Source organism: Zootoca vivipara, chromosome 7 (genome assembly GCF_965207765.1).
Source record: "Zootoca vivipara chromosome 7, rZooViv2.hap1.1, whole genome shotgun sequence".
NCBI lineage: Eukaryota > Metazoa > Chordata > Lepidosauria > Squamata > Lacertidae > Zootoca > Zootoca vivipara.
In genome coordinates, this window is record NC_142590.1 from 45918152 (window position 1) to 45940663 (window position 22512).

At 47.7% G+C, this 22512-nt stretch overlaps 2 protein-coding genes across 4 annotated transcripts; one reads left to right on the forward strand and one right to left on the reverse strand.

The window, feature by feature from the left end:
• Positions 1 to 120: 120 nt before the first annotated feature.
• LOC118088950 (von Willebrand factor C domain-containing protein 2-like) lies at positions 121 to 5732 on the forward strand. Its single transcript, XM_035123197.3, has 3 exons — positions 121 to 663; positions 4358 to 4487; positions 5050 to 5732. The coding sequence occupies exons 1-3, from the start codon at positions 307 to 309 to the stop codon at positions 5232 to 5234; spliced, it is 672 nt and encodes a 223-aa protein (XP_034979088.2). The 5' UTR covers positions 121 to 306; the 3' UTR covers positions 5235 to 5732.
• Positions 5733 to 5974: 242 nt separating this feature from the next.
• B4GALT2 (beta-1,4-galactosyltransferase 2) lies at positions 5975 to 22400 on the reverse strand. 3 transcript variants are annotated; one of them, XM_035123193.3, is made up of 7 exons: positions 21901 to 22281; positions 12750 to 13126; positions 11460 to 11695; positions 10855 to 11045; positions 9017 to 9139; positions 8503 to 8607; positions 5975 to 7485 (listed from the first exon to the last, which is right to left on the reverse strand). In XM_035123193.3, the coding sequence occupies exons 2-7, from the start codon at positions 13057 to 13059 to the stop codon at positions 7335 to 7337; spliced, it is 1116 nt and encodes a 371-aa protein (XP_034979084.1). In that variant the 5' UTR covers positions 13060 to 13126; positions 21901 to 22281; the 3' UTR covers positions 5975 to 7334. The 3 variants fall into 3 exon arrangements, with proteins under 3 accessions (XP_034979084.1, XP_034979086.1, XP_034979087.1); XM_035123195.3 differs by lacking the exon at positions 8503 to 8607 and having other exon boundaries at positions 21901 to 22400; XM_035123196.3 differs by lacking the exon at positions 9017 to 9139.
• Positions 22401 to 22512: the final 112 nt, after the last annotated feature.

Sequence of the window (22512 nt, forward strand, 5' to 3'; positions counted from 1 at the left end):
CAGATAGAGGGCAAGGTCCCTCCCACCGCCCCGGTCCCGCCCGCTCCGTTGGGGAGGGGGTGCTGTGCCCCTGGGCGGGCTCGGGTTGCAAGAAGGGGCGGGCCAGGCCGGGCGGCGGCTGCACAAAGGCCGAGGCACGCCAGGGCGGTTATTAGCCGCAGCTTCAGCAGGCAACCTCCCGGCGGGACCCCGCGGGCGGCGTTGGGGCGGACTGGATGCCCACTCTCCCCGCCAGCTCTCCTCCGCTTCGCTCCCCTACTGCTGCTGCTGCTGCTGCTACTCTGCTCCTCCCTCTCGCCAACTCCCATGCCCATCACCTGTCCCTCGAGTTCAGCGATGCCCTTTCCGTTGGCACAGCTGAGCTTAGCGCCGCTGCTGCTGCTGCTGACTCTGGTGCCCATCCCAGGACTGGCAGGGCCAGTGACCACGTGCGATGCCAACGGGAGCCTGTACTACGTTGGGGAGTGGTATTTCCTGGACAGTGACCACTGCACCCAGTGCGAGTGCACAGCGGAGGGGCCCGCCTGCGCCCGCACGGACTGCACCTCTCTGCCACCTGCCTGCATTCACGTCAGCCACTACCCCAGCGACTGCTGCCCACGCTGCGAAAGGGTTGGCTGCGAGCACCGTGGACAAGTGTATGAGCTGGGGCAGCATTTCCAGGTAAGGCATACACGGGAGAATTAGGCAAAGGGGTGAGATGGGGGTGGCATGAGAAGGAATCTAGAGCGAGGTGGGCAGGGTTGGGTGGGTGATGGATGGGCAAATGAGGATATTCAAAAGCAGGAGAAAAGGCGAATGCTCCTGAAAAAGGCACTGTCTAAGAATCGCAAGCGGTCACTTCTGTTTCTTAAATCTTGTTCTTAAAGGGAGGCCTAGGCAGGAGAGTAAGGGACTGGAAGCAGGAATTCTGGGTGTCTCTTTATAGTTTGTTCATTACTGGCTGAAGGCAGCAAAATAAAATACAAACAAAACTGATAAATTGCATTTTTCCAAAGTGGGTGAGAAGCACCAAATCAAAAGTGCTCTATGAAGCTGGAGGTACTCTTAAGATGTTCCCATAAAACCAAAGCTCTTTGATAATTCAGAAGGCAATTTTATTGGCTCTAGTACCTAGCTGAGCATCCTTTGACAGGGGTGGCCGACTCCAAAGAGACTGCAATCTACTCACAGAGTTAAAAACTCGCAGTGATCTACCCCCTTTTGGGGGGTTCAGGTCAAAGTTGTTGAGATTTTCTGAGGCGGGAGGAAAGCCCTCTTTTGGGGGGGTTAAGGGCTAAAATGTTGAGCATTTTTTAGGGGAGCCAAAGTTGTTGAGCTTCTTTGGGGGGAGCCAGTGATCTACCACAGACGTCCAGTGATCTACCGGTAGATCACGATCTACCTGTTGGACGTGCCTGGACTAATTGAATTTCATTTTCATCCATTTCTTAGGCCTGACATTGACCAGTTCAGCACCTTGCTTCTGGCTATTGTCTGTCGCTGCCAAAAATGTGTGTAGTTTATTTTAGGACCTGAGTCACAGACCAAACAATCTCTAGCATGGCTGACTCGGACAATTGAGGGTGGGTGGAGAAAGGATTATTTTTGGCACTAGGCCTGCACTAGCCGAAGAGAGTCAAATTCTGGTCCCGAGGCTGCAGGTGGAATATCAAAGCCCTCCATTCCTGGGCTCCATGGCTCTTTGGATAGCATGAATTGAGCGTTTGCAAAAATAAGTGCATTGATGAAGAAGCTACATATAGTCAAAGAATGGGCAGTGGGGTTCTTCCTAGGTGAATTGTCTATTACCTAAACACCAAATTTATCGTGTGTCTGTTCGATGCCTGGTCTCTCTTGGCCTGTCCCATTTACCCAAACACAAAATTCTATTGAAAGGCACACAGAAAGTAAATGCTTTCTGCAAAGCCATATTGAGCCATAGTCCCACCCCCCCAAAAAAACCTACTTTAATATGGCCAACCAAAATATCATAAAATAGCAAAATAAAAAAATTCCTTCAGTAGCACCTTAAAGACCAACTAAGTTTTTATTTTGGTATGAGCTTTCGTGTGCATGCACACTTCTTCAGATACAGTGAAATGGAAGTTTCCAGGCACTTATGTAGAGAAGGGGTGGGGAGGGGTGGGGATGGGGAGGGGGGATCACTCAGAAGGGTGGTGGAAATGGGTGATTGACTGACTGATAGCTGTTGATGACCGCAAACGACTGCAAATGGTTTTGCATGAAAAAGCAAGGGTTGAGATGGCTGAAGATCGCTTATCATGTATAATGAGATAAGAACCCGATATCTCTGTTCAAACCAGGTCCCTCCATGGTTTTGAGCTTGGTGATAAGTTGCAATTCAGCAACTTCTCTTTCCAGTCTATTTCTGAAATTCTTTTGTAGTAAGACAGCTACTTTGAGATCTTGTATAGAATGTCCTGGGAGATTGAAGTGTTCTCCTACTGGTTTTTCTGTCTTCTGGTTCCTGATGTCAGATTTATGTCCATTTATCCTTTGGCGTAGGGTTTGGCCTGTTTGTCCAATATAGAGAGCTGAAGGGCACTGTTGGCATTTGATGGCATACACAATGTTAGAGGATGAGCAATTAAATAGTCCTGAGATGGTATGTTGGATGTTGTTGGGGCCAGTAATGGTGTTGTCTGGGTGTATGTGGCAGCAAAGTTGGCATCTGGGTTTATTGCAGGCTCTGGTACCAGTGTCCATGTTAAGTCTGGTGGTTGTATTATTGTGGGTGAGGAGTTGTTTAAGATTGGGTGGCTGTCTGTAGGCGCCTAACATTCAGCTGGCGCCTAACTTGCCCTAAAATACTTTGCTCAGCCAAAGCTTCTCAGTTCTTTACTAGGGGTGGCCAGATTTTGCTCTAGGTCCAGAACATCTGGGTTGTGGATACAGTAATATAGGGCTGCTTCCCAGCACCTCCTGGAACTAGGTTATCTTGTATTTGCTTATAAGCAAGACAAGTGCTGTAGATCAAGATAGAGAGAAGTTCTGTAATTAGGAAGGGTAAACACTTTCCTTTGTACTGTAGGTTTGTAGTAAAATTTGTAATAAGAACAAGATATCAACTTGCCAGTGAAGTTGTGCAATCTCCTTCCCTGGAGTTATAAAAGATGATCATGGACAATTATATCATTAAGATATGATTTTTGGGGTTAAATGTTGATGTCATCTTCCAGCTTTGTTATTAAAGTATTGTGACAAGTGACCTAGAGCAAGTGACCAATGTTTTTATTTGTGGAGCCCAGTCTTTATCATCCCACCCTGAAAGTGTGAAATCAGACAACCAACCTATTAGTTCAGGAGGGAGGGAATTTGACAGAAGAAGGTAGAATCTTGGAACTTTCCCCTTAGGGCAGAGAACAAAGGCATGTGGCTTGGCTAGAATTAGCCTCATGTTTTGCAAGTGAGAAGGCAAATAAGAGGTGAGGTGCTGAAATTGACTTCAGTATCCTTTGCTGGATATTTTAAGGAGGAGCTTGATTGGGTAACGGGTTCCAAAACACATTCAAGGGCCTTTTTAGCATATTGGGATCCCTGATGGTCCTGTGCTACTGGGGACAATCTCACACACACTCAGTTTTCTCTATTCAACATTTTCTTATGACCAGTCAGTTTCCCCAGTGGCCAGCCGCATGATTATTTGAGAGTAATCTTCAGTTGGCCAGAGCTGACAAGATATACAAAGCCAAGGGAGATTGGGACAGAAGCTTTTTCCTCCCTCGTTATCTACCATTCTTGGTTGATAGTGCCATCTGATGGTATAATCCCAGTACTGCCATGGCTATGCATTCAGTTTGGAATGCTTCTTCACACATTACAAAAAAAAGAAGACAGTGGGCCTTATATTTCTTTTGCGATCACCCCCCCCCCCCCGATACTTAAAGCACAGAGACAGGTAAGCAAAGATGCAGCCAGGAGCCTAATCCAATTAAGTATCTGAGGCATGAGTTTCTGAGGCATGTGCACATGCATATCTCTTTTAGCAAGTTACAGACAGAAGACATGACTGGATTTTGCAGTTCCAGAATGAATTAGCCAATTCTGCAACATGGTGGGGTGGGGTGGGTGGTTAACCTATTTCTCTCACCCTAATTTAATTAGGAGGGAAAGGGGGAGGGAAACAGGGGAAAGAGGGTAGCAGAGGAGATGCCCTACCCACTTTGACTCTGGACCAGCACACCACTGGCATGGAATTCTCAACACATTCCCAAGGGAATGCAATTCTCAGAAAAGAATAAGCTTCTGCACCACTGATGCAAAATAGTTCTGGAGCTGCAACATCATCCTAACCGTGTGCTCTGTGCTGCTGTAAAGCTGCCTTGCTCTATTGACCAATATTTGTCTCTCACAGCCCTCAGAGTGTGAGCAGTGTACCTGTGACCTAGATGGCATCGCCCGTTGCCTAGTGGCAGACTGCGCCCCTCCGCCCTGCGTCAATCCCGTCTACGAGAAGGGCCACTGCTGCCCCACCTGTGAGGATGGTGAGAAAGACACACCTTCACAGCAAGGGACAAATGTTCCACTTTAAGCTCTCCAGAAGGGGGAGAGAACTTTGTCTGTCTCGCTGTTCAGGGCCCCTGTCCTAATGGAGCTGGGAAGTGAGAGGAATTGGGCCAAGCTGACCAGGCACAAGCTTGCTTAACTGAACAGGAAGCCTCCTACTTAGAAATGATGGGGGGCACTTGGTAGCCCCCACCTCATCTTGAAGGATCTGGCAGGTGTTTGGCCCTAGTGTTAGAAGAGGGGCTCCCCAGAAAATGAAAAGTGTCCTCCTGGTACAAAAGCAGCCTCTAGCACAGAACCTGTGGACGAACAGGCACCAGGTGAGCTCCCAGTAGAGGATAGGGATGTAATGCTGGAGTAATAATAATAATAATTTTATTATTTACACTCTGGCCATCTGGCTGGGTTGCCCCAGCTACTAGGGACTCCCCCACCTATCACGTGTACTCTTAAACTGCTTGCCATTTCTGCTTCTAAGATTCATGATGAGACTTCTGCAAACAATGGCAGACTCTAATACATGGACATGTCTCTCCACAGGGCCCAACTGCTATGTGGATGGGAGCCAGCGACACGTAATTCCTGCTGGGGAGAGCATATGGGTGGGGCCCTGCACCCGTTGCCGCTGTCATGACGGCCAGGACGCCGGTTACTGGGAAGGAAACCGCTTAGCTAAATGTGAGCGGCTACGGGGATGCCGGGCTACAGGTGCACATCACACCTGAGCTGCTCCAAACACCAAACAATTCCTGGGCCAGCCATTCTTCAGCACCTGCAAGGCTTCTGCTTATGCAGACAAGCCCTAGTGTGCCCTTACACCCAGCCCTGGCCCAACTCCTTTAACCATACACATAAGCAATTGCCAGTTGCAGCCCCCTTTCCAGATCTACCCCCTTTCCCTTGACAATGTCTAGAGTTATTACGCAGGGGAGTAGCTCATATGAGAAAGCCTGTTTTATTTAGGATGGGTGGGCAACCTGTGGCCATTCAGATATAGTTGGACTCCCAGCTCCCATCAGCTATAGCCAGCATGGCTAAGGGTCAGGAATAATTTAGCCACATCTAGAGAGCCAGAGGTTCCCCATATGATTTAGGGAATCACCCCTCAACCACCTCCACATTCCCACTCCAGCTTCAACTAAACGTAGCATCTTTTGCTACAGAAAAACTTTGCTACAGTTTTTCTGTGTGTGAGAGCATCAATAAAAGAACCTTGTAGAATAGTTCTCTCTTGTCTTCTGGGCTGAGTAACTACGCCCAGAGTTTCCTGGGCCAGAACACCCAGTCCCTGCTTTAAACAAACATGTTGGGGAAGCACAATGAGGTGCCATTCGTTTGGAAACGAATTTAATTCTTCATTTTGTACCTTGCCAAGATGAGCACAAGGAGGGAAGGGTGCAGATTGCATAAACCTGCAGCGTTGCCCCTATCCACAGACCCCCACCTGAATCCTATAGGCAAGGAGTCTCCCAAGTTTTGAAACTTTATTGAATACAAAAGTCTGATCATAGTGACCAGTGCTGCATTCACCATAGGCTTGAAAAGGGATCAAAACATTCAAATGTACAAAAGTCACCAACACCTGGGCTTCGCAACACGCTGATGCCTAGCTTCAAGCCTGGCCCAGCTGCCACCCCAAAGTGTACCAGTGCAGGAGATTCTACCTGCCAGGCACCATAACCAGAGATGAGGGACACCAGCAGCTTCCTAGCTCCAGGAATTAGGCACACGGCCACCATGTGTCATGAGCAGACGGACCCAGGGGCCTGGCCTCAGGTGGTGGCAGGGCATGATGAGTGGTCAACGGCAGGTTGCCTGGCAGATGGCGGGAAGGTTTATTGGTGAGTGGGGGTTGGTATGGGGTAAGTGGGTTGGAGGTGAGAGGTAGGGGACAGGCAGCAAGAAGCCAACTTCACCTTCCTCTGTTCTGTAGCCATGGCCATAGGCCCATCGGTGCCTGTAAAAAAAGAGAAGCCAGCCCACACCAGAGAGTAGGCTGAACCATGCCATTTTGATTCCACCCTTGCTGCCCAACCAACATTCCCCATTCACAGACAGAAGAGCAAACACTGCTAGGAAGAGTGACCTGTTGTCCCTTGACAGACAGGCTACCTGTCACACTAACCCAGGAAGCACTCAAGTATTCTAATGAGGGTTTTGTATAAAACGCCCCTGTGTTACTGGAGCCAGAAGTGACACCCAGGGCCCAGCAGGGGGACAGCACCAAGCCATGAATGGAGGTGGGCAGTGGCCAGGCCCATTAGAGCTTCTCCTTTGGAAGAGCTTCTCCTCAGCTGGGCACGAGTGAACCACCTGGACACCTTGCGAGCTGGCATTTGTCGCAATGCCAGGCCATCCCCTGGAAGGAAGGCTCAAACGGCACTCTTGCACACGGAGAGGAAAGGTAAACAACTACCTGTACTGTACTTCCGGGATCCTTAAGGGATGCCGCTCTGTGAAAAGTTCTGGGAGAGGATAGGGAGGTTCAAGAACCTGCACAAGGTTTCTCTGCTCTCAGTGCCTTCCAACCAGGAGTGGGGCTTGGCTGTGCCCAGGACCCCTAAGTGCTGCACCAGGCACCATGACACACACACACTTCCTCCCCAACCTGTGAAGGGCACTGTGGGGAACTGACTAGTGATCAGGAGATGGGCTTCAGCCAAAGGCTGGGGAAAGGCGAAGATGTATTCTTGGCCTTTCCCGCATCCCCACAAAGGAGGCAGACAGCTCCTCCAAGCCAGGACACAGTCCTCTGAGCCAGTCAGGGCTGGGATCCGCACAGCTCCTCATGCATGGGGCCATGGGCAGAGCCAGGCAGCAAAGAGTCAGCCCCGAGGGGGGCGTGGTGGTGGGCGGCCAATCTCCACGGTTACATTGGTGTACATGGGACGACGAACCACCTCCACCAGGCGGTACTGTAGCGAGCCAATGCCGTCGCGTTTCATGGTCACCTTGGTATTCTGGATTTTGGTGAACCTGCCGGGAGAACCAGAGAGAAACTCATCTTACACATGTAAGTAGGCAGTTAGATTAACTCAAGTTAAACCTACAAGCCATTCCTTGATGAATGGAATAGAGAGTCTAATGACAGCTCAGGCCACTTGGAAGGATTTTGGGTAGAGCCTTACGTAACATTATCCACGCACAATAAAGCAATTTCTTATGTCACATTTCCAGCATACAAAGCACTGCGTGGGACTTCCAAAAGGAAATTGTGTCTTCTGAACACATGAACGGACAGTCACTGTACACAGCCCTTCCAGGCTGAAAGTTCCAAGTAACAGAGTGAGCTTAGCTGTAAAACAACAGTCCCTATCAAATGATATAGCAAGGTTGCAAGGTGTGATGGCATCATAGGATCCTGGAAGGCCATGGATGGTGACTGCATTTAGTTCTCATGATAGGTGATTATCACTACTACCACACAACCTTCTCAAGTCGAATGTCAGGGTCTCATGAAAGAAGTTTAGTATTTTGCTCTGAAACCATGCCAGCTGTGGCTTTTCTCTGGTTCCAGACAATAAATGTTAGGGCACAGGACAGGAGTCCCTTTCTTTTTCGTTGCCTAGCACTAGCAGAACATAGATTTAACCAATCACACCTGGTGCATGGTTGGGATTCTGATTCATGTCTGTGTCTCTTAGAAATAAGAGGCAGAGAGTGGAATTAAAATGGGGGATGGGGTCAGAAAGAGAGGAATGCACACACAGTAATAGAAAACACTCAGGGGGAAGGCTAAGGACTTGTAGGCTACCTTGGTTTGTCTCATGGAAATCCTACGGGGACGCAAACAAATGTGGCCCTTCTCTCCTCATACTGAGTAGTATGCTATAAAAGGGAAGAGGCATCTGGAAGATTATTTTCCATTGAAAATCAGGCTTGAAAGCCATTATGTGCCCTGGAAAACGGTGCAGAAATTTTGTGGGAGCTTTCTATCTCCTTATGTAGCTTGCAAATGGACTAGGTAGGGAGCTAGCAAGCACATTGTCTCACCGCTGGGGATTGGGCTCGTTGTGTCGGTCACGCTCGTGCTTGATCATGCGGTAGCGCCCAATGCGGGCATCAGGACGTGACACTTTCATGCCATTAAGCGAGATCCTGTGCAAAGAAACAGCGCAGCTCAAAGATCAGCAGACAGGTTGGGGGCAAACTCTAAATAAAGCAGGAGTTAGTCCTCACCCTCCAGTCCTCAGCAACCCCAACCCCTTCTGGCTTTCAGAGTATTGGCTCCCCAGGCCTTCTATTTGGCCCTGCCTGTTATGTGCTATGGGATACCTACCTGCCTGTGTCCTCCTCTCTCAGATTTGGGAGCATTGTTATAGAAAAGGCAGGTGTTGCATACTGCCACCTGCCATTTGCACAGCTACCCCACCCCAGAAGAGAATGCTGTTCCCTGCCACTCAGCACATTCCCAGGAGACGCCACATGGAAAAACAGACTACATGCCTACTACAACAAACTTGCAGAGAACAAGTTCTGGCTAGGCTTGGCCCAGCCTCTCACGCACCGGTTAAAGATGTCGTCATCTTCCCCACCCCAGCCCCAGTACTCGTTAGGGAAGCCATTGATCTTCAGAAACTGTGTCTTGCTCAGGCCAGAGACACCTCCGAAGTAGCCAGAGTATGGCAGCCTGCAGAGGACAAGCAGGAGAGATGGGAATCAGTCAAGCCACGAATGAGTTCAGGAGCACAGAACCTGGGTGGTCCAAGCTACACCTGACACAGTCTAAATCCCAGTTTCCAAATCAGCCATGTGATGTCACCCATTGCTCCCACTGCATCAGGTCTCTCCTAAATCCTTCCCATTTCCCTTCTCCTTAGCTGGAATGCAGGATTCCATTTTATACACACTGTACCTCCTCCGTCTCCTTTTGCCTAGTTTGGCAGGTAAGGATATAGGCAACACAGAACATTCACGTGGGGATCCTCTCTGCTTGTTTACATCACCTTCATATAGGTTTTGCAAGCGCCCATTCCATAATGTGGTATCACAAGGACTTCCCTGGAGTATTTCATCTAGTCATATAAGATGCAGCAAAGTTTAAATTAGGGGTGTGCACCAAACAGAAGATTCAGTTTGGACCTTGAGTCAGTACTTCAGAAAACAACATGCCTCAGTCCCAAGTGCTTCAGTGTCTGAGTTGGGAAAAACAAGGTTTCATTTCCCCTCATTCACTATTAGGTTGTTGTTGTTTTTAAGCTATACCGTTCCCCCTTTTTACAGTGGATAAAATTTTGAGGCACATTAGCCACTCCACAGTGGATTCAGCCAGCCAAATAGTTCCAGGGTGGGGCTTTTTTCTGTCAGGTACCTTTGAAATTCGATGGTTATTTTTTAAAGGAAACTTTCCCCCCTCCCCCACTATTGGATGAAAGTTGCAGACATCAGAGCCTCCAAGGAAGATGAGTCCTGTCAAATTTCTGAATGATAGCTTCATTGGTTTTCCCACAAGGACAGCCTTCACAGTTTGGGGATGGATAAAAAGGTGTCCACTTAAACTTCCCATGTCTTTGGAGGGCAATTGTTCGGAAAGCAGACATGAAAGAGGTTTTCCTAGGTATGAAACTTGCCAATGGCAGACAAATTGGTTCAATTTTTGTGAACTAGGTACCTTTAAAGTTAATCTTGGGGGTCAGGGGACAAAACTAAAAGGGATTCCCTTTCCTCCCCACAAAGCACTGGGTTGAAGACTCCAGGTGAACTCATTCCCTCTGTTTACAAGCTTGACTTGTCGGTCACAACAGAATCCTCACCCCACTTACCCTGGCATTTGTTCTACTTCAGCCATTCCACCACCCTTGTGTTTTCCTTATACACGAAGGTTAGCTACATTCGTTTTGCTTTCAGCAGACAATTGTCAGAGTTGTCACAGCGCCATGAGGCACTTTGGGAAATCCCCACTTTGTCTCTAGATCCCTGAAAAGCTTCCACTTTTTCTCAGACAATCCCAGAATCCCTGTAAAGCACCCTGCTTTGGCTTGGGATTCATCCAAAGCTGTTGTATACCCCCATTTTTAAGTACAAAAACTGCAAATGATGAAGAAACGTGACATGGTGGTCTTAAGAATGGGGGAGGTTCCTGTACAGCAATCTAGATAAGAAACACATTTCACAGCTTGCAGGTCCCCACAAGGTCCAAGCCACACAGAATGAGAGCACACACTGCAGGAGGGATATTTCTCCCCATACGGTCTCCAACAAGGCAGTTTCAATTATGCTACATTGGCAAGGTAAGTTATGTGTGCAATAAAGTCATACATTCCTCCTTCCATTTTGCCTCTGACACTCTGAACAATTTCAAGGGGCCACTGGCATCTCAAAAAAGATCAAAGTGCACAAACTCACCGGAAGCCAAACTTATCCATGGCAACAGCAAAGTGCCGGGGTTGGTCATAACAGCGATAGAGATTCCGGTCATCCATGGGCACCAGGTCAACGTCGCTGAAGATGAAGCAGTCATAGCTCTCATCATCTCGAAGGGCTTCTAGGAAGCCCACATTCAACAGCTTAGCTCGGTTAAAGGTGTCTTCACCATACTGTATGGAAAGATAATGAAGGAACGGGGTCACATCAACTGTCACGACCCTCTTACTGTTACCTGATGCAGCTGGCCGACCTCTCTCTTGTTACATTTCATTGTGAATAACATTCTATTTCCCCTCCCCCCATTTTTTCCAGAACTGTCTATTTCCCTTTATAGATCCTGCAAAGTCCCACTACCTGTATTTCAGGTTTATTGTCATGTCAGAGAGCAGGCCTGATTTTTTAAATCAAGAAGCAAGTGAGAAGCATCTACGTCACATTCCACACCATAGGTGCAAAGTTCATGGTGCACTTATTTTGAAGTAATGCACAGTACCACCTGAAGGGGATGCCCATGAGACCATTCAGTCCAGAATGCACAATGACCCAACTGCACCACTGCCCCCACATTATCATTCTCTACGCACCTGGTTAATTATATAGATGCCATAAGACACCTTCTGGCGCCGTAGAATTGGGTGCAGGTAGTGCAGCCAGTACTTGAGGTGGTGCTCCCGGTGCCGGAACGGAATGAGGATGGCCACCTTCTGGCGAGGCACACAGTCTGGGGGAGAGTACTTGCCGCCCTCCCGCACATCTGGGTTTTCCCGTTGCACCCTCTCCATGCTCATGGGAGTGCTGAACTCGATAAGGAGCCGGCCCACTGCAGGAGAAAGGACTCCATTATCTATGCATCAGCCACAGCCTCATGACTTACACAAACAGCTCATGTCCCTTTCATTAGCTAAGTTGGCAGGGCACTGCCCAGAAAAAAATCAGCAAAGAAACCTAAAAACTGAAACATGTATCAACCACAGAGACAGCAAACAGTCAAAGCAGAGTTAACTTGAATATCCAGCTAAGTGATTCAGAGTTAACAGGAAAGGTTGTTGCTTGTTTCAGATTGCATTGTTTAATAAAAGTTTTAGCCCCAGTTAAATATCAATACCAAAGCTTGTACTTCAATTCTTTATTCACCTGTCAGGAATAAGGGTATTAAGTTATCTATGCCTTAAATGTTTTGCCCCAAAGGGTCAGGAGATAGTCTACTTTGGTCTTCACTAACCAGGTGCTCTCCAGATGTTTTTGCGCTACAGGTTTCATCAGCTGCAGCTATATTGTAGTCCAATACATCTGGAGGGCATCAGGTGAGTGAAAGCTGGTCTACTTCGTGCATTAATTAGAAGAGATCAGCATAAGAAGGAGCTAACCCTTGTAGCCCCTACTAAGCCATGTCTGTGCAGGATCTAAGCCCTTTCCCCAATTACTTGTAGCCACCTGCAGAAAGGCACTAGCTAGGTACAGTGGAACTGGGAAAGAGACAAGGAGTTGCCATGGCTAAAAGGAAATAAAAAGTCCGCTACCTGATCACTGTAAATATACTAAGAACACTATTCAGTTTGCCAGCTTTCAACAAATACTGTCCACATATTCCCAACTGTTTTTCCACTGCAGGATTGGCTCCAATGTTAGAGGCCATTGGAGCCCATGATTTGCAATACCATGCCTGTTCTGCAGATTCCTAGATCTTCTAGTTCCTATTATCAGGAGCCAAAGGCCAGTTTAGAACACTGTTGCATTGACAGGCAGCAGAGACAGGGAAACAGCAGGTGGCAAGCAGTGCACAAATAAACCCAATAACTGCAATACAGTTTCACCACTAACGGGCCTTTTGTAGGACACGGCATGAGGCAGACAGAGCTCATCTGTAAACTTACCTAGGCCAGGAGGCATCTCTGGGCAAGGTGGTAAGGGCTTCTCGGTGACAGTGCTGTTGATACTGACAGACTTCGTACTCGGGGCCAGGAGCTCAGGGCCCAGAGGCCCGGTGGTCCCATTAGGCCGAGAGACATTGGCATAGGGCAGAGTGCGGGAGGAGTTGCGCATATTGAAGCGGCTGAAAAAGTCCAGGCGCTGGGCGTAGACATCGAAGTAGAGGATCATGATGATGAGGAAGTGCAGTAAACATAAGAGCAGCACAGCTTTGCAGATCCTCTCCAGGGTCACTCCCACCAGCAATCTGCTCATCTTCTGGGCACAGGCCAGCCAGCATCAGGGGGGCACAGTGTAGGGGGCTCTGGCCCAGGCACCAAGCCTGTTTGGGAAAGATGGAGGGGTCAGAAATACACCTTCCCTACCAGCAGCACCCACCAATCACTCTCATAAGAGTACAGTGTGTTAAAGGCAAGCAAGTACTACCCTTTCTGTCTTCCCCACTAATTTTGGGCATGTTTCATGGGGAAAGGGTGGCCATCCTATCACTACCATCACCCACAACCTGCAGAATGACTATGCATGCTTGCACTATGGCACTGCTTCCAGTCTAAGTAGATGAGCTTTTTCAGTCTTATAAATCTTCTGACATTCTATCTCCCCCTATAAAGAAATGTTGGCAAATGGGCAAGAAGCAACCCAGCCAAAGAAACATAAACAAAAGAGATGAAGGGCTGGCACTCAGCAAGGGGTTATTAAGAAGGAAGGAGAGGGCTTCCCACTTGCCAGCACTGATATGCTCCTGCCTTAACATCAGAAATGAAAGAAGGGCAGGTGTCCCTTGAGCTTTGGGGAGGGCAGGCATAGGAATCAAGAGGTGAATGATCCAAGTTAGGCACTGCATCCCTTTCCAGGGATCAGGGCCTGTCTTATCTCTCCAACAGCAACTGGATACCAGCTCTGGAAACAAGACCTTTACCACACCAGACCAGCACACACACCCCACCTCCTTTTTTGTATTCAATTATCCTTTGCTCCCTCAAAGATCTACAGCCTGCACACACAGACATGACAGGTAACACAGATCAATCACCCCTCATCACACCTCTTATCAGATAAAGGCACCAGTTCCACAGCATTTGGAAGGGAATAATTCTCAAAAGGAGCTTTATTTAAAAGGGGCTGTTCCACTTTTACTTTGAAATCCTGCTGTCCCATGCTGGAGTCCCTTTTTATTGCGGAGGGCATTTTAAAAAAAGGCAAGCTGGATCTAAGGCACAATTGCACACATGTGGAGAGTATCTGATCTTACCCTTATCAGCAGGATCCCCCCTCATCTATGACAATGGATTTGTAGGATAATAGCAGAAAGCAGGCAGAAAGAACAGAAAGCAGAGCAGGGCTGTATTCCTAGCTCCACTTATCTGGAAATAAGCCCCACTGTGTTTAATAGGACTTACTTCTGAATAGGAATGGTTAGGATGGCACTCTTAGGATTCCCAAGGAGTCTGAAGTCTAACTAGAGAAGTAAATTTTCTGGAAATATTGAAGCCATGATGAAAAAATCCAGGGTTTTTTTCACCACTACCTCAAAACAGACATTTCTGGGGACACTGAAACATTCGCAATACTCTTTAAATGCACTATGCAGATTGATGGGTGTTAGGGGAGGAGAAGTACCTCTGGTGGGGGACTCATAATGCTCTTTCTGGAAAAGTTTGTCCACCTTTGGACAGCCAAAGCACTCAACTCTCATCTGTGGATCATATAGGCTGTCAGAATGTGACAGTGGCACACTCTGGGAAATGGCTTCAACTGGCCAGCTAAACCAGGTAAGGGTGGCCAATGGACCTCAAATCCTTGGTAAGTTAAGGACTTCCACTGTATGCAAAGTCAGGCTCTGACAGGTTCAGCAGAAGAGACGAATAGTGGGCCGAATGGTCAAGAAGGGTGTAAGGAACCTAGCCTCTCTTTGGTTCTGCCAGTTTATGAGGAGCAGGTAAAACACTATACACAGAGAATAACTCATCAACATAATAGCAAAACAAATAATATTATTGTCTCCTCCAGTCCTCCACAGTGTCAAGCAGACAGAAAGCACTCAATACCATAAAGAGAACTGGGAGGGAAAGACCAAGACTCAATGGATACTTCATGGAATTTAATCAGTCTCATTTTCACAGCTATTGCCATCAGTTTCTGCTTCTTAATATCTGTCATCATATTTATCATAGACTTCTAAAACCTCTACTTTCTCCACTCACACCCACAGTCCTTTGAGGCCCAGGCAAGAGGACAGAAACAAACCCAACAACTATGCCAAGAAGAGGAAGCCCACAAGCAAAGCAACTGAATCCTTCTCATGTCAATTGCAGTGCCTCACAGAGGTAGCAATGCAACTTGCTTTTGCATTTGAGAATTGTACTTTCAGTGTGCAACTCATGACTTGCTTATTCTAAGTGTACAGTAATAATATTTTATGGATCTTGTACTGTACATAGTCTTACATAAAAGTCTTCCTATTATGTAGTTTTTAAAAATCATTTTGGGGAGTAACACTCTATCCACCATTCCAAAAGAAAAGGTTTCATAAGCCTATTTTTTCAATTTTTTTCAATTTGGGGGGGGCAGGGGAAGGCTTTTTGGGTGGAACTGGGTATCCCCCAAATATTTTGTTCCCTCCCCCCCCCCAAAGACCTTCACAATCCCTGTCAGGGAAAAGTGCAGGGTATAAATATATCATCATCATCTCAAGTTACTGTATGTGAAATATCATCTTAAAAATAATAATAAACCTGCTCCTTTAATTCATTTTAGCTGTTTGAAATGTTAGGAAGTACTGAACATGGGACTGTGTGTAACTAGGTTTTGTTAGAACAGGGGTGGAGAACTTTTGGCCCTCCTGATGTTGCTGAAATACAACTCCCATAATCTCTGTCCACTGTCCATTTCTGCGCTGGGGCTGATGGGTAGTTCAGAAACATCTGGAGGGCCAGGGGTTCTGCGTCCCTGTGTTAGAAGAAGAATAAAGTCTCTATAACAATAGATATATTTATGGACTTCCGGTCTACCGCCAGCCGCCATCATGACATCACAATAAGAAAGAATTTGTTTACCTCTTTGAGGCTGAGAACTGTTAACTTTGAAGAGAGAGCAAATATAAGGCTGTGTACAAGAAGTTTGATAATGCTCTTTTCAGAAATGGACACAATATTTTAAAAATAAGAACAAGAATTAAAAATGAGAGTTGATAACCAGATCAGACGTAAACTTTGTTTCTGAGGTTTGGCAATATGAACAGCGCCACTTCCTGCATTGTAATCTCTGCAGCTCCCATGGAATTTGATATAAACAGGATGTCAGTAGACACAACATCATCTGGCTCTTTAGACTTTGTGGATTATCAAAAACTCCTGGAACTGATTTTGGACGTGAGAGATGAATTGCAGCAGAACAATATAGAGATTCGTAAAATAAGACAGAACTGTGTGGAAAGTGGTTTGGTCTCAGTAGAGAATGAACCGAAGCAAGATGAACAAGCATCATCCGAGGGCATTGTAAATGACTATGCAGAAGAGGAGGAAGATCCATCAGTCCTGGACAATATAACTGAACTTAAAAAAGAGGAGGAAGAAGTACAGAATATTGTTCCCCCAGTGGGAGAGGGGGAACAAGACTTATGTTTGATTCAAGGAGTTCTCAAAGAAGAACCAGCATGGAATAATGTTCTCCCAGTGAGAGAGGGAGGGCAGGATCCATGCTGGGGCCTGAGCTTAACTGGGGGGGGGATTGAGATAGGGCTGAAAAGTGGAAACATAGCTGAATGGTATTGTGCTACAGTTAGAAAATTGGGGGGGCAGCAGGGGACAAAGAAGGGAGAGTGGTGGACAGGTGGCGAAAGAGTGGGAATAGGCTGAGGAGTAACAATGGGTTATTTTCTGATTGATTAAGATGGTCCGAAACTGGAATGTTTTATGGAACTGGTTGATACATCTGGGAGATCTGGAGTCCAGGGGAAGGGGGGTAGAATTAGATAAATGTGGTTAAAGGTTATTATGATAGAAGAAATAATATTTGAATGTATGAAAAAATTTTGGGGTATAAATTGTGAGGCTAAAGGAAGAATTAGAGATGGATGGGAAATAAAGTTAGATTTGGATTAATTAATGAATTATAGGTTGAGGATAGTCAATGTCTTTTTTCTTTCTTTGAGTAGATTAGAATTGGTTGGGAAATAATGGAAAGATTGTGTCAGAACGATTTAAGGTGAAAAAGGAAAATTGCTTAATTTAGATTAAATAGATGGACCCAGTGTGGGGGGAATCGAGGAAGTCCACAATGTCAAGTTAATGTAATGAATTGATTTTTTTTTTGATTATGTTTTATTTTTGCTTTTCTGTTTCTGTTTTTGTGTTAAAATGTTTGAAAATTAATAAATATTATTTGAAACAACAACAATAGATTTATTTATTTGGAGTCTCATCTTATGCCAAAGTAAAACATTTCACTGCACTCACTGCCATTGATGGAAGGAAATAGGAGTTTTCAAGTAACTACTTCAGGCACCACGACAAAGCATCTGGCTCTCAGCTTAATACAGAGGAAAGTTATAATAAGCTGTTTCATTCAGGCAAATGCTGGGCTAATCACAAAGCATTTAGCACGTCAGACAGTTGCATATTCAGTACATTCACCCACATACCTTAATCCCATAAAATCTCTTTCATCCTTTGTGACTGAAACAGCAGACTTTCTATGCCTTACTACTGTATTATAGAGTTCTACGACCCTCACAAAAAGGGAAGAAGCCAATAGCTCCCGCCTTACATGGGGGAGGCATTGAATAACAGTATCATAGAATTGTAAAGTTGGAAGGGACCACGAGGATCATCTATTCTAGTCCAGCCACCTGCAATGCAGGAATCTTTCACCCAACATGGGGCTCAAACCCTTGACCCTGACCCTGAGGTTATGAGTCTCATGCTCTTTGAATTGAGCTGTCAGAAATTTTTTTGGTGGTGGGAGTAGTCACTCTTTCCAAAATATGTATGCACAAGAAAACACTTCTGTATTCATTTTACAACAATCAGTTGATCATCACTACTTCCCTTCTGCCTCCAAATTCACAACGACTGTGTCCAACGCTCCTGTTCCACTGGTACAAAAGACCTTGTGCTAATGGAATGGAACCTCCTCTCCCATTTAGCTCCACATGCACCCTCAAAATCACCTCTGGAGGATTGGGTAACCCCCTGGAGAAGATTTTGGGGGCACACCAGGGGTAGGAGAAGAAACAGAAGTGCCACTGTGCCTGCAGGACCCTGTTGATGCTGCTTTGCATGCAACCCTAACGGACAGGAATTTTCATTTCATCCAGGTCTAGGTCACACAAACAACAGATTAAATTGTAAAACTCTTCCTAAAGATTTATCATCTGACCTGAAGGTTCGGAGTGAGGTTGAATGCTTTCCCATGGGGGAAAATGCACCCACAAAGTAATGTACTGTAAATGTCAGGGAAAGCCTGGACTTCTCCCAAACATCCACATTTCTATGTGCAGGGGGTTTTTATATCAGCTGTGAACTAGGGGTTGAAAAGAGTTGAACTAAAAACAACAGCGTTCACCCTGGCACACAAATCACAGCTTTTCGCAACTTCTGAAATACACGCTGGGACATTATTAGGGGGTAGAACAGAAGTCTTGAGTCCTGGATCTTTTGCACTAGGCCCTAGATCTCTTGCCCCCCTCTTTCTTTCTTCTTTGCAAAACCATTTTGCTTGCAGGGTGGCTTTCCCTTTGAAAGGGAGCCTAAATTTACACCTACACATGAACGGAAATTAACATATGCAAATATATACCAAAGGCATGTGCCCTGAGTATTTTAAGGTCCTAGTAATGCCCCTAAGGCATTACTAGGAGAAGGGGACGACAGAGGACGAGATGGTTGGACAGTGTTCTCGAAGCTACGAACATGAGTTTGACCAAACTGCGGGAGGCAGTGGAAGACAGGAGTGCCTGGCGTGCTATGGTCCATGGGGTCACGAAGAGTCGGACACGACTAAACAACTAAACAACAACAACAACAACAATGCCCCTAAGTACGGTATGTTTATTGTGAATGCAGAAGAGTGGGAAAAGGATTTATAAGGCACTGATTTTAACCTTGCATGTCCCAAACATCCTACTTTTGCTACTTGCTCCAGGACACAATGAGGAAAGTGCAATGAGAGGAACAATATAAACATCTGAGCTGAAGCAACAATTCCCATTCCAGAGATTCACACATCTCATCTGCCACTACGGTACACCCAACAAAGCATACACTAGGGAGAGCTCAAGAGTAGAAGACAACATAGCCAGGGGCATTCTGATGGTGCAGGGGATGAATGAAGCCCCGTACAAATTTGCAACTTCCTTGCCAAACCAACTGACACCAGCACCACTGCTGTATATGGGTTGTTCTCCAAGCAGAAGCGGACTGCAGAGCACATCACACTGCTCTCAGGGCCATGTAGCTTCCTAACAGTTCACAATGGGCTGGGTGCACTTGCTCTACTCAACCACATTGCAGAGCTGGAATCTCGAAAATAGCCATTTCTCAGAATGTGTGCCAGGATGGCATCCCAGTGCTTTGCTGAGTCTGCTGGAGGAATAACGTCACCAGAGTTTGCTCTATTCGTGGTGAAGATAACAAGGCCTTGCTCAAGTGGAAGGGTGTGGGGAACCTCAGAGGCAGTTTTATGGTAGATGTGCAAAATACAGTTTGGCCACACTAGGCACTGGCACCGCAGGGGACGCCACAACAGTGATGTAGAACGGATCACGAGAGGTGGTGGGCACCAAAGGTTAGCATCACACAGTGTGCCACTGAAATTTGGGGATCCAAAGTCTGCCACTGGGAACCTGGAGATTAAGAAAACCAGTCCAGACACATCCTTGTTCACAATAAGATGGCTCCTCATAAGGAAAAAAATATCTCAAAACAATATGTGGATACACATTGGCATCCTAGAACCACCATGTTTTACCTGTTAACCAGGTGTCTCTTGTCCTAAAGCAGCCCTTGTCAACCTAGCACCCTCCAAACTATAACTCCCAAACAGCCCTAGATGGCACATGTAGCTGGGCCTGGTGGAAGTTGTGGTGAGTCCATAATGTAATTCCTTCAAAATTATGGCTTTGCTGCACTCTGCCTAGTGGAGTGGGTCCCAAAGGAATATAATTATCTCCTCCCAGGAGCTTTGCTGATCCCCGAGTTCATCCTCAGATACTTCATTGGCCAACCTACATCCACTGCATTCAAGAAAACCCCTGGCCTCCTCTCACACAAGAGGATGAGAAACAGAGGCAGAAGTCAGAAACTGCTTAAGTGGCAACTTGGCCCATGTGTCAGAGACAGCTCATCTCAGGGGCAAGAAAGACTATTTTGAAACTAGTACACATTGCAGGAGCCCATTAGCCACCATCTTATTCCTAGGATATTATCTACAGCAGCCTCTTAAATGAGATGACATCCCAGGTCTGCCTGTGTTTTCCCTCACAGGAGTCTCTCCATTCCTTTCTCCTCAATTAAGTATGTAGCTGGATATCCCATTGTACAAACAGAGTGCAGGCAAGCTGTGCAAAATACAAGTTAGCAAAGCTGGAGAGATGGGCTTTTGCAATGTTAACAATCCACTAATGGAGCCAGACTGCAGCTGGGCTGCTCCTTGGCTGTGAATAATTTATCTGGAAATTCAGTCTTGTCTTCTGCCTGATGATCACCAGAGAGCAGACACCAATGTTTATACAATTTGTGGACATTAAAATATCCAGGTTTTAACTGGAGTCAGAAAACATAGCCTCAGGTCAATAATGTTCCTTGCTGACCTGACTTGGCATAAGCATCCCTAACAGTTACCTGTTTTGGAAAGTTACCTACCTATCTATCTGTGAAAACAGGAAAGTAAAACATTTGTAAATGGTGCCTGCAGGAAGGCGCAGGCAACACAGAGCCCCCTGCTTCCCAGGCACACACATTTCTATGCTATATATAGTGTTAGCTCCTGGTCCCATATGGGTTCCCAAGGGGTAACAAAACCAGTTGGCTGAAGAGAAGCCCATGGGGAAGCTATGGGGAAGGTAAATGGATGCCAACCAACGGTTGCTGTTGTGTGTGTGCTTATTCCTCTCTTCTTTTTTCGCAAAACTGATCCAAAAGACAGCAACAAGGCCATTCTGTTCCACATAGAGCACACAGCCTGGTAAACATATACAAGCTCCATTATTTCCCCCCTGGGCTGCCTTGGCTGTGAGGCCCCTCGTTCCTAAAAGCAGCTGCCCCTTCCCTTTTACTAAGAGAAAGGCTACATTGTTTCTCCACGGATCCCCCTGCCTGGAACAGGAAATCCCCCGTCTTGTCAGGAACCTAAAACGGGTAGAAGAACCTCAAAAGTGATCCGGCCCAGAGGCGGAGGGGCTGAGAACAAGCTTGTGCAGCAGGTGCCAGAGCGCCCCCCTCCCCAATTCCCAGGCGGCTCAGACACAGCCCCAGCCTTTCTCTGCTCGAAGAAGCGCCTTGGGGATTGTGCAGGAGCCATCTTGGGGGAGGGGGAGCGAGGCTGGCTGGGGGAGGGGCTCAAGTGCCAGCATCCTAGAGATACGCGCAGACAGACAACCAGAGGCACACCTTTACTCTCGCCCACGTACCTGCTTGTAAACAGACATCCATGCGCAACTGTTATCTAGAGACACGCATCTACGCTGCACACCCCCGAGAACTGGTACACGCGAGAGCATCCATCCGCGCCTCTCGACACACCTATGCCCAAGCCCATCGGCCCACACAATGCCCAGTTTGCCCAGGGGTGGGTGATCAGACGAAACATGGCAGAGGTGCTGGAGGAAGTAGCCCGCCTGGGGATGCGCCCCTGAACCCCGGGGGTGGGAGCAGGTGATGGAGGCGCCGAGAGTAGCCGTGTGAGGAGGACCACGAAGACAACAGACCTGCTGGAAACACAGTCAGCCCCTTCTCCGACAACAAAAGGAAGCTGCCGGCCGTAAAGGCAGGGTCTCTCTCTTCGCCCACCCGCCCGTGATGGGTGCAGCCCCACTCGGCTCCCCGCGCCCGAACAGCGGACTCCCTCCCCGGCTCGGCCCCGCTCGCTCCAGCTCACCTCCTGCTCGTTCCCGGCCGCGCCGTGCGCTCGTGGTGCCGCTGTCTCTCGGCGCCCGGGCCGGGCGGCTCAGGGGACGGCGCGGCGGCTCCCCCGGCTCCAGCCCAGCCCGGCCCGGCCTCAGAGAGGGCGGCTGCCCGGCCAGCTGCAACAGCGGCTCCTGCGCCCCATCCCGGGCAGCACAGCGGAGCCCAGGCAGGACGACTAGCGGGCGCCCACACCGGGGAGCGGATCAGGCCTGCTTGGGCGCGCCGGCAGCTCCGCCTCCTGCGCGCTCAGCGCCGCCCCTGCCAGCTCCGGCCAGCCATTCCTAGTCAGCCCGTTCTCCGAGCCGCCGTCTCCGCCGCCGCCGCCCTCGTCAGCCCCGTTTAGTGCAACAGGACAGGGGGCTGCTCTCCAATATGTCACGTGGGCTGGGATATTAGGGGACGCGGAGAGAGCGTCTTCGGGATTGGTGGAGATCACAGGTTCCTCGCCGGTTCTCAGTCCCGACCAGAGGAGAAGATCCTAAGGGGTGGGGTGGGGAGTACCCATTCGTCACACACGCACTCCAGCCAAGGCATGAATCTCATCACCCAAGGGTGATGATACTCACCTGAGGACTGAACCAGC

Excerpts from the sequence above, each read along its gene's own strand:
- B4GALT2 (XM_035123193.3), bottom strand. The coding sequence starts at position 13,059 with ATGAGCAGATTGCTGGTGGGAGTGACCCTGGAGAGGATCTGCAAAGCT. Across the intron at positions 9,140-10,854 it reads ATGGATAAGTTTGGCTTCCG|GCTGCCATACTCTGGCTACT; the intron begins GTGAGTTTGTGC and ends TGTCCTCTGCAG. Across the intron at positions 7,486-8,502 it reads AACGAGCCCAATCCCCAGCG|GTTCACCAAAATCCAGAATA; the intron begins GTGAGACAATGT and ends TTCTCCCGGCAG.
- LOC118088950 (XM_035123197.3), top strand. The coding sequence starts at position 307 with ATGCCCATCACCTGTCCCTCGAGTTCAGCGATGCCCTTTCCGTTGGCA. Across the intron at positions 664-4,357 it reads AGCTGGGGCAGCATTTCCAG|CCCTCAGAGTGTGAGCAGTG; the intron begins GTAAGGCATACA and ends TGTCTCTCACAG. Across the intron at positions 4,488-5,049 it reads CTGCCCCACCTGTGAGGATG|GGCCCAACTGCTATGTGGAT; the intron begins GTGAGAAAGACA and ends GTCTCTCCACAG.